The sequence below is a fragment of the Schistocerca piceifrons genome, chromosome 1 (genome assembly GCF_021461385.2).
Source record: "Schistocerca piceifrons isolate TAMUIC-IGC-003096 chromosome 1, iqSchPice1.1, whole genome shotgun sequence".
NCBI classification, from domain to species: domain Eukaryota; kingdom Metazoa; phylum Arthropoda; class Insecta; order Orthoptera; family Acrididae; genus Schistocerca; species Schistocerca piceifrons.
Genome location: NC_060138.1, coordinates 524946070 through 524958401, shown reverse-complemented (window position 1 = coordinate 524958401; position 12332 = coordinate 524946070). Strand labels below are relative to the sequence as shown.

The 12332-nt window shown below is 40.8% G+C and overlaps 1 protein-coding gene across 1 annotated transcript in view; it reads right to left on the bottom strand.

The window, feature by feature from the left end:
• The window catches only part of LOC124798272 (nurim homolog), a 61013-nt gene that overhangs the window by 39399 nt on the left and 9282 nt on the right, over positions 1-12332 (bottom strand). The window contains exon 3 of the mRNA XM_047261598.1: positions 5596-5766. Within this exon, the coding sequence (XP_047117554.1) occupies positions 5596-5766 (171 nt within the window). The remainder of the gene's footprint in view (positions 1-5595; positions 5767-12332) is intronic.

Genomic DNA, 12332 nt, shown 5'->3' with positions numbered 1-12332 from the left:
AGGGAGAGGGAGAGGGAGAGGGAGAAGGGGGGAGGGGGGAGGGGGGGGGGGAGAGAGAGAGAGAGAGAGAGAGAGAGAGAGAGAGAGAGAGAGAGAGAGAGAGAGGAGGGGACAGTGAATCATGCCAGGGCATACAGAGATATGCAGACAAGTTTGATATTGACTTTTATTCTGCCGAACAATACACACAGCGGCGCAGCATGCGTACACATGTGTCAGCACACATCCCATCGCCGGAATCAGTTGCCAAGACACCCGGATATTCTTTGTCGAAATCAGTGCTATTTTGTTGACAAATTATTTTTTGCCGATTTCATTATTATTTTGTTTTGCCAATTTCTATGTTACTTTTTCCTTTTCCATGTTATTTTTTTCAAATCTGGTCTTATTTTTTTCCAATCTTTTTTCTAATTTTGGTGCTACTTTTTATGCCAATTTCGATGTTATTTTTTGCCAAATTCTACATCTACATCTACATTTATACTCCGCAAGCCACCCAATGGTGTGTGGCGGAGAGCACTTTACGGGCCACTGTCATTACCTCCCTTTCTGGTTCCAGTAGTGCATGGTTCGCGGGAAGAACGACTGCCAGAAAGCCTCCGTGCGCACTCGAATCTCTCTAATTTTACATTCGTGATCTACTCGGGAGGTATAAGTAGGGGGAAGCAATATATTCGATACCTCATTCAGAAATGCACCCTCTCGAAACCTGGAAAGCAAGCTACACCGCGATGCAGAGCGCCTCTCCTGCAGAGTTTGCCACTGGAGTTTGCTAAACATCTCCATAACGCTATCATGCTTACCAAATAACCCTGTGACGAAATGCGCCGCTCTTCTTTGGATCTTCTCTATCTCCTTCGTCAACCCGACCTGGTATGGATCCCACACTGATGAGCAATACTCAAGTATAGATCAAACGAGTGTTTTGTAAGCCAACTCCTTTGTTGATGGACTACATTTTCTAAGGACTCTCCCAATGAATCTCAACCTGGTACCCGCCTTACCAACAATTAATTTTATATGATCATTCCACTTCAAATCGTTCCGCACGCATACTCCCAGATATTTTACAGAAGTAACTGCTACCAGTGTTTGTTCTGCTATCATATAATCATACAATAAAGGATCCATCTTTCTATGTATTCGCAATACGTTACATTTGTCTATGTTAAGGGTCAGTTGCCACTCCCTGCACCAAGTGCCTATCCGCTGCAGATCTTCCTGCATTGCGTGACAATTTTCTAATGCTGCAACTTCTCTGTATACTACAGCATCATCTGCGAAGAGCTGCATGGAACTTCCAACACTATCTACTAGGTCATTTATATATACTGTGAAAAGCAATGGTCCCATAACACTCCCCTGTGGCACGCCAGAGGTTACTTTAACGTCTGTAGACGTCTCTCCATTGAGAACAACATGCTGTGTTCTGTTTGCTAAAAACTCTTCAATCCAGCCACACAGCTGAGACATATTCCGTAGGCTCTTACTTTGTTTATCAGGCGACAGTGCGGAACTGTATCGAATGCCTTCCGGAAGTCAAGGAAAATAGCATCTACCTAGGAGCCTGTATCTAATATTTTCTGGGTCTCATGAACAAATAAAGCAAGTTGGGTCTCACACGATCGCTGTTTCCGGAATCCATGCTGATTCCTACAGATTAGATTCTGGGTTTCCAGAAACGACATGATACGTGAGCAAAAAACATGTTCTAAAATTCTACAACAGATGGACGTCAGAGATATAGATCTATAGTTTTGTGCATCTGCTCGACGACCCTTCTTGAAGACTGGGACTACCTGTGCTCTTTTCCAATCATTTGGGTGTTAGAAGGAGGCAAGATCTTTCGCGTACTATGTGTAGAATCGAATTGGTATCCCGTCAGGTCCAGTGGACTTTCCTCTGTTGAGTGATTCCAGTTGCTTTGCTATTCCTTGGACACTTATTTCGATGTCAGCCATTTTTTCGTTTGTGTGAGGATTTAGAGAAGGAACTGCAGTGCAGTCTTCCTCTGTGAAACAGCTTTGGAAAAAGGTGTTTAGTATTTCAGCTTTACACGTGTCATCCTCTGTTTCAATGTCTTCACCATCCCCGAGTGTCTGGATATGCTGTTTCGAACCACTTACTGATTTAACGTAAGACCAGAACTTCCTAGGATTTTCTGTCAAGTCGGTACATAGAATTTTACTTTCGAATTCACTGAACGTTTCGCGCATAGCCCTCCTTACGCTAACTTTGACATCGTTTAGCTTCTGTTTGTCTGAGAGGTTTTAGCTGCATTTAAACTTGCAGTGAAGCTCTCTTTGCTTTTGCAGTAGTTTCCTAACTTTGTTGTTGAACCACGGTGGGTTTTTCCCGTCCCTCACAGTTTTACTCGGCACGTACCTGTCTAAAACGCATTTTACGATTGCCTTGAGCTTTTTCCATATACACTCAACATCGTCAGTGTCGGAACAGAAATGTTCGTTTTGATCTGTTAGGTAGTCTGAAATCTGCCTTCTATTACTCTTGCTAAACAGATAAACCTTCCTCCCTTTTTTTATATTCCTATTAACTTCCATATTCAGGGATGCTGCAACGGCCTTAGGATCACTGATTCCCTGTTCTGCACTTACAGAGTCGAAAAGTTCGGGTCTGTTTGTTATCAGTAGGTCCAAGATGTTATCTCCACAAGTCGGTTCTCTGTTTAATTGCTCAAGGTAATTTTCGGATAGTGCACTCAGTATAATGTCACTCGATGCTCTGTCCCTACCACCCGTCCTAAACATCTGAGTGTCCCAGTCTATATCTAGTAAATTGAAATCTCCACCTAAGACTATAACACGCTGAGAAAATTTATGTGAAATGTATTCCCGATTTTCTCTCAGTTGTTCTGCCACTAATGCTGCTGAGTCGGGAGGTCGGTAAAAGGAGCTAATTATTAACCTAGCTCGGTTGTTGAGTGTAACCTCCACCCATAATAATTCACAGGAACTATCCACTTCTACTTCCCTACAGGATAAACTACTACTAACAGTGACAAACACGCCACGACCGGTTGCTTCAGTTTATCCATCTGGATAAAATACATGCATATGTACAAAATGACTGCTTTTGGGAAGCCATGTAAATAAAATAGTACTTCACATCAAGTTGACACTTGACTTATATTATTGGACAATGTCAAACAACATAAAAAAATAGTTTTACTACTTCCAGCATTTTGGAATAATTGCAGGTCAGCAACCTATGTTAATCAGTATGAAAAAAAAAAATCAAGCAAAGTTGCAAATTTCACTTATTTTATTAACTCAATGACTAGTTTTGGGCCGGGACCCATTTTCACATCATTGTAACAGGTAGTCAAAATGGTATTTACAAACATGCAAAAACCATGTCAAAAAATATATACAAACAAATAGTTACAGCTGCCCACATGCTTTGTAACCCTCCACTTGCACTTCATAATACTTGTATATTTTTGTAATTTGAGAAATAGCATTTTGACTATCTGTTATGATGATTTGAAAATGGGTCCCACCCCGAATCTAGTCATTGAATAAATAAAAAAAAAGTGAAATTTGTAACTTTGGCTGGTTTTTCAATGCAGTAAAGCTTTACTGACATCAGTGTCATTTCTGAACAAGGCTGAGTACTTTTCACCTTGGCCTCATAACTGCATTTTAACTTACTTTATTGCATCTTTGATTAGATTTCAGAGTCATTAGAAATGGAACACTAACGATGGTGGATGAGGGCAAGAATGGGACATGAGCAAGAACGTGACAAAGGAGACCTTACATGATGTTGGGATACAACAGAAAGTCACTGAATAGTGATTTGCATCCTGCTGTGCTTGAATACAGGGCTAATGCAATGTCTTAAGCTCTGCATCACTTTACCTGATTACTATGTTGGATAATGAGCAGACATACAATGCTGCAGTCATGCCACTCTGTATTCAGACTGGGTGATGCAAAACACTAGACAGAAAACTTGGACAATAGCATAGGGCTCCAAGTTTAACACTATGCCCAGTAACTTATGGCACATGTGATCTTCTAGTGCCCATATTACACTTTTTTGAGAATGTTCCAGAATAATCTTATTCAACACTTATCAAAAGTGAGGAACTATTAAGCGTCTGAAGGGTAAACAAAGCACTCTGTAAAACAAACATAAGCACCATACGGTGTAAAGGCAACAGTAACAGCTCAAAAAAATGTGAAGCGTATGAAATGTAGCTCCATGAAAATTTGGCTATGGATAATATATAACTGTAAGGAAAGGGAAATTTTAGACAAATATATAGTGATGATAATAGCTTACTGCTGGGCATTCTGCAAAAAAAAAGCAAATGTTTTATTCATTTCCACACTATCTTACTGTTAAAGGGGTGGGGAGGAAGGCGAGGGGGGGATGGTAAAACAGCTCTTTGAGCGACCAGATGTAGCATAAAAAGCTCTCTGTGTATTCTAGAAGAGAATTACATTTGTTGTCAACAAATTTCTCTTTTTCATAAAAGCTTTTCTTGATATTTTCAGTCAACATTTTATGCCATCTCTACTTTGGCCACAATCTGTTATTTTGCTGTCCAAGGAGCAAAATTCATCTAATACTTTTAGTGTCTCATTTCCTGATTTAATTCCCTCAGTATCGCACAATTTGATTCCACCACGTTACATTAACCTCATTTTACCTTAGCTGATATTTGTCCTACAACCTTTTTTCAAGAGGTTCAACTGATCTTCCAAGTCCTTTGCCTTCTCTGTAGGACCTGCAGTATCACCGGTAGTCATTATCTAACCTACCTATTTGATTACGGTGCTCAATCTGTAGAATGTGTTTTGTTTTTCCTGATGACAATATCCTCCTGAGTAGTCTCCACCAAGAGATCCAAATGGGAGGCTATTTTATCTGTGGAATACTTCACCCAAGAGGATGCCATTATCATTATACAATAAAGTGGCTTGTTCTCATAAAATATATTGGCTGTGTTTCCCCTTGCTTTAAGCCACTCACATGGTCAACATAGCAAGACCATATTGTCTAATGCTACAAGGCCAGACCAGTTACTTATCCACACTGTTGCCCTGCAACTGCTGAGAAGGCTGCTGCTGCCCTTCTTCAGGAACCATATTATAGCCTGGCCTCTCCACATAGAGCCCTTCAACATAGTTGCACCTACAGAACAGCTATATGTATCATCAATGTATGCAAATCATTCCATGGCAGCAAGGTCCTTGGCTTGTGACGGCTTGAGGGAGGGATGCTGTGTACAAAACAACAGCACACATGAAAGGAGCTATGTCATGTAATTACAGAGTACTTTCAAGATGGATGAATTTCTCAACAAGATATGATGAAAAAAGCTGCTACATCAAATACAACAGTCAAGAAAACAACTTTAAGCACTAAGGACACAGATTCTAATGGTTGTCACTGTCAGTTATTTTTAATATGCTGGTCTTATATGTCAACATTGTAATATTTAATAGTTGCACATTATATCATCTCTTACACCAATACCTTCAACTTATCATACTTAAACTTTTATCTGCCTCTACCCTTGTAATTCTTTTCCTTTCTGTCCACAATATGTAGTTAGTATCTTACCTGCTTCACTCCCAACAGATCCAGCACATCCATGTTAATCACTCCTGCATACGTCATTATCCAAGCACAGCAGTGAATCACTGCAAAACACCACAGTTTTATACTGCTCTGTGTAGTATCAATGTGCCAAAGCGTTAGCCATGGGACATACTGCCAATACTGGAAAACAACCTGAAAGTCAAAAAATATTTTATGATTGAATAAAACTAAACACAGGTTAACTATAACAGTTCCCTTACTACCAAAACACACACTGTGGGTTTATGAAGACCCAAAATCCCACGGACTTTGTTTGCTGAATTAACTATTCAACATTTGTTATCATTGCCAGCCAAGTAAGTAAAAGTGCTTATGCAATACATCTGATTACAAAACTTTCTTCAAGATCATTCTTTTCTAACTTTGACAGCCCACTGTTTGCAGTAGCGAGAACTCATTTCTGCCATTAAACACTTATCTGTAAAGACAGAATTTTAGGAGTTAAAAAGTGTCCAAAATCATAATAAACAAGAAAATAGTGACAGTCGCTTTCCTTTATGGCATGATGAGTGCTCTTTCACTGAATGATAGTCTGTCTTCCTTTTCAAAAGCACTGCTCATTGCTGACTTCTGAACTCATTATGTGTAATTCAACTTTGTTACAATTAACAAGTGCACTCAGATTTGGTGATTTAAATCTGCAGCAGAACAACTCAACTTTGAGAGTCTTTTATTTGGATTTCAGGTGAAACAGACAGCACATCAATTTATAACTGCTGTTGAATTCTCATGTAGGATGATGTTTTGAAATTTTTAAAGCATCCACAAGCCTATTTAGTAGTTGTATTTGTCACTAATGACAAGAATTTCTCATTAATAGCAATTTTTAACAAACTTTATACCCTAAAGGCCAAGGAAAACATCGCTCTACAACTAAATAAGGTATGAAATTCACACAGTAAGTAATTCTCATTTTGAGGGTTGCTAATTGTGTACTTTTAAATAACAGCTAATATGAAATACTTATGAAGAAAGTTTATATTGCTTATGATTGCCAGGCAAGCATGAGGAGGATGATGTTAGTTCCCATCTGTATGCACACACAATATAGTGGCAGCAACAGCTGGACATTTATGTTCCTCATGCACTCACACGCTATGTGTGTGCACTGCTGAGTTTTTATTAGCAGGGTGGTAACAGTCATTACTTTTCTGTGTATTTTTGTAACTGCTTTGGGACATTTTACCATCTAAAACAAATACACTGCACAATGAAATGAGGAAAATGATCAAAACTGTCGTGTTACTGGCCGCAACTGGTGTCTACAACAGTGTGTGGCAATTGGCACCTACAGCAGCAGAGTATTATGAGAATAGTGAACAGACGGGTTGTTGCTATTGTAGCTGTTTTGTAAACAACAAGCTATCAGTCACTTTGTTATTCTTATCCAGGTGTAGAACTACTTTAAAATTGTTTATGTGTGATAAGTGAAAAAAATCTGTATCTCTGAAACTTGGAAGTATGTAGATATTTAAGCTGCTTTCTGAGCAAATGACAGAATGTATGAAGAAGTTACAGCGGAATGCAAAGAAATCTCACAACGAGTAGGGTCAACACACAAAGAGAAGAACTGCAATACGAGAGACTGCGTCACCACTTTGATCTGTTGCAGACTGAATTAACATGGATTTGCAAAGATTTAAAACACAAAATTTGAAAGTCAAATAATAAATTACAACTCAAGATGAACGAAAATTTAAAGCTACTGTGAGTGAAAGTATGGGATAATTTAAATAACTTAAAAAGTGATATACAAACATCAGAGTAATGAAGAATGTTGTTCTCATCTTGGGTTTAATGTGATAGGAAGTGTAATGAATAGGGTATGTTGGAGAAGTTGGAAGCTGATTCTGAAGCAATGGAGAAACTGAGTAATGGGTTACAGAGAGTAATTAAAGGAAGTGCTAGAGAGGAGGAAAAATGAGGAAATACACAAGCTGAACTGAAGAAATAAGATTGCATAACAATGAATAAAATGACACACTGATATTCTCATTTTAGATGGGAACAACATCTGACAAGGTGCCCAACTTCCAACTGTTAACGAAGGTATGGACATACAGAACAGGTTCCCATACAAGTGAGTGGCTTGAAGACTTCTTAAGTAACAGATCCAGTACATTGTCCTCCCTGACAGTGGATGTTCATGAGAGACAAGGATATCATCAGGTGTGCCTCAGGGAAGTGTGATAGAACCACTCTTATTCTCTATGTACATAAATGCTCTTACAGACAGGGTGAGCAGTAATCTGTGACTGTTTGCTGATGATGCTGTGGCATATGGGAAGGTGGTGGTGTTGAGAGATTTTAAAAGGATACAAAATGACTTCGGCTGAATTTCTGGTTGTTGTAAAGAATGATAGCTTGGCCTAAATGTAGAAAAATGTATGTAATGCAGATTTCAATTAAACATCCAGGGACAATGTTGCAAAGTGACATGAAATGGCATGAGCTTGTAAGGACTGAATTATGGAAGGCGAACAGCTGACTTCAGTTCATTGGAAGAATTTTAGGAAAGTGTGGTTCATCTGTAAAGGAGACCAATATGGAGCACTAGTGGGGCCCATTCTTGAGCACTGCTCAAGTGTTTGGGATCACCACCAGTTGGATTAAAGGAAGACATCAAATCAATTCTGCAGCCAACTGTTAGATTTGTTACTCGTAGGTTTGATCAGCATGTGAATATTATGGAGGTGCTTCATGATCCATGTACAGAAAATTCTTTTCATGGAACACTACTGAGAATATTTTAGAGAACTGGCATTTTAAGATGGCTGCAGAACAATTCTACTGTCACCAATGAAAATTAGGGATCATACGGAGACATACAGAAAGTAATTTTAAACTCACTCTATTTGCAAGTGGAACAGGAAAGGAAATGACAATGATGGTGATTATTTTGGTTTGTGGAGCTCCCAATGGCATGGTTATCAGCACCCTTACAAATTCCCAATCTTTTAATGGTCCAGTCATGCCATATTCCTGAATGATGATTGAATAATCAGGACAACACAAACATCCAGTCCCCAGGCAGAGAAAATACCTGACCCAGACGGGAATCAAACCTGGGACTCCGTGATCCAGAGGCAACAATGCTAAACATTAGTCCACAAGTTGCAGACAGATTACTGACTAGTAGTGGTACAAGTTACCCTCCGCCACACACTATACAGAGACTTGTGAAGTATGTACAGAGATGTAAATTTAGATGTAGAAGTGACTTTGACATGGTGCTGATTGCCTCAGACATGCATCTCTGAAACGACGAACTTTGTCAGCTGTTTGTGTGCTACTGTTATGAGCATCTACAGAAAGAGAGAGTACCTTGCTCAAGTGGGAGTAAGCATAAGGTTCAGTGCACACTGTTCAACATGGGGCTTTACAGCAGAAGATCCCTGTGTGTTCCCATGTTAATCCAACAATGTCAGTTATGATTCCAATAAGCACTAGATCAATGACAATTGACTGTGGATCAGAGGAAATGTGTCACCTGGTCAGACAGTCAAATTTCTTACTAAACCAGGCTGATGGTTGCACCTGGATATGCTTTCATCCAAGTAATTGTCTGCTCAAAAACATACATCACACCATGAAAGCAGGGTAGTGGAAGCAGTGGGTGTCACTCACCTGGGCTTCTGTAGGACCCATGGAAGTAATCAACAACATCATGGTAACTGGACTAAGTGAACATTACTGTGGACCACCCGCATCTCTTCCTTACCTTGTGTGTCTCATGTCAGTGATAGAGTCTTCCAGCAGGATACATGTCTGTCAGAAAGTCAGAATCACAGTACAATGATTTTAAGAGCATGACAGTGAATTCACATTGTCTTTGCCACCAAACCAGTCTCACCTGATCTGAATCTGTTGGGACACTACCAGTTGCCAGCTTCTTTCCCGCAAACCATTGCTCACCCCAACAACACCCTGCACACCCACCTTTTACCAGCTCTCCAAAATCCACAAACCCAACAATCTTGGATGCCCCAATATAGCTGGTTACTGTGCTCCCACTGAAAGAATTTCTGCTCTTCAGGACCATCACCTCCAACCAACTGCCTGAAACCTATCATCCCACATCAAAGGTACTAACCACTTCCTTCGCTGACTTTCCACCATCCCCACCCCTTTACCTCCTAGACCCCTACTCACTGCTGTTGATGCCAACATATGTCCACATTCAAACCCAACACTTCTTTCCTTATACAGCTTACCAGCAATATCCTGACTCACAATTAGTTTTCCTTTGAAGGGAAGGTCTACAAACAAATTTTGGCACCCTCCAAGCCAACCGGTTTATGGGCCACCTAGAGGAAACCTTCCTATCCTCCCAAAACTCCCAACCCCTAGTCTGGTTCAGGTTCACTGATGATATTTTCGGGATCAGGACTGAGAGCTAAGACACCCTATCCACATTCCTTCACAACACCAAAATCTTTTCTACCATTCATTTTACCTGGTCCTCCTCTACCCAATGCCCCACCTGCCTGGACGTTGATCTCCAACTCTCTGATGGCTCCATCCACACCTCTGTCCACATTAAACCCACTAAGCGCTAATAGTACTTGCATTTTGACAGCAGCCATCCCTTCCACAGCAAGTCCCTCAGACTGTACAGCCCAGCCAACTGTGGACGACATGTCTGTAGGGGCAAGAACTCCCTTGTCCAGTGTCCTGGAGGCCTTCACAAACAGGTAATACCCTTGAACCTCGTCCACAAACATATTATCCATGCCTCATCCTCACCCCCCCCCCCCCCCCCCCCAAAAAAAAACCCTGCACTGAAACAACTTAACCATGGCTTTAATTACTTCTCATCTTGCCCTGAAATGAGGGTGACCTACTCAAGATCATTCCTACCCCTCCTAAAGTGGCGTTATGTCACCCACCCAACCTACATGACATACTAATCCATCTGTATGCCACTCCCACTCCCTTGCCACAGGGATCCTACCCATGTGGTAGACCAAAGTGTAAGCCCTGCCCAACACTCACCCAGCACTTCCTACTCCAGTCCTGTCACAGGCTTATCCTAATCAATCAGATGCTGGGACACTTGTGAAGGCAGTGTTTTATGTTGGTGTCACTACTGACCAGCTGTCCACCATGGTACCATGGTGAATGGCCACAACCAAAATGTTGTCAAGAACAAAGCTGACCACTTGGTGGCACAACATGCAACTGAACAGAAAAGGCTAAATTTCAATGGCTGCTTCACAACCTGAGTCTTCTGAATCCTTCCCTCTACTACCAATCTCTCCTAACCGTGCACATAGTGGTTATTCTTACAACACATCCTCTGCTCCTGTAATCATCCTGGCCTCAGTCTCAGGTAATCCACCCAACAGTCTACCCTTCTTCCTGTCCCCCCCCCCCCCCCCCATTCATGTTCCCATGTCGCCTCCAGAGTGTGCCTCTTCCCATCAGCTGATACAATTGTTTCAGCTTACATACCTGCTCCCCTGCCTTCAACATTCCTAGCCAGCAACTAGCCACTTCCCTCCAAGCTGTGAGCCACTCACACCCAGTCCCTCTCCCTGCCTCCCACTTCCCTTTCCCTCTAATCAACCCACCTGAAACTTCCTCTACCACAACCAGTCCACCCACTGCAAAACAGCATTGGCACTGTCAGTCTAGCTGACACCACGTAGCGTCATACACTTGTATGTGTGTGTGTGTGTGTGTGTGTGTGTGTGTGTGTGTGTGTGTGTGTGTGCGCGCGCGCGCGCGCTTGTGTGTTTTACTCCAGCTCATTAAAGGATAAATCTTAAAGTTAGCAAATTTTCTTTCTTTTTTTTGTGTGCCTGTCGGCAACTAAATGCAGCTGCTCTTCAGTGAGCGGTCTCCTATAACCCTAAAGTATTTACATATTACCAATGAGTAGTTTGTAGGCTTTTAGTGAGCACTTTGTTTCAGGAAACTATTTGTAATACTTTTGTTGATAAGGGAAGGGAATGCAGGGAATGGAGGGTGCAAACTGCACACCACAGGGACAGCTCTGGAGAAAGGAGCAATGTAGAAGGTAAATGATCCATCTTCCAAACACAGTAGTGGAACTACATTTGATAGTGTTTTGAACCAAGCACCTACAAATGAAGAAGTAACACAATGTCTTCTCTATGTGGAGCAGAGCCCTCTTCCGCAGTCACATGTATCAACCATTTTGGTCCTGTAACTACTTCACCACTCATTTTCAAACAAAAAGACTGCCACCACAACATGACATTCACAATGTAACAACTATTACAGTGCTATTCCATATATAGTTAGTGTTAGGCTGCTAAGGTTAGCAGTGGTAGGACACAAAACAATAGCAATGTAAAATAACAGGTTTATCAAATTCCCCCATTTTGGTTCCCTAATGCGGAGGGTTGGGTTACAGATTTTGTGATATATGAAAGGATTCAATGTTAGAATTTATGAGCATCAGTTGGCAGTTGTACAACAGAGGAAATATAACAAATGTAGGTAAATAAATTTTCTAAATAAAACAGAGTTTATAACTGCAGTTTTTTTCAAAAGGAAGTATCTTTCTCCTTCATTAACCTTTAAAATACAAAAATATCTCTACTGCATGATGACACTGGGGACCTGCAATTTTTGAGTAAAACAAAAATAACAAAAAAAGTCAAAGATCTTGCGTTATAGTCACCAAATGAAAAACTATTTTATAATTTGGTGGTCCACAAAATATTTGA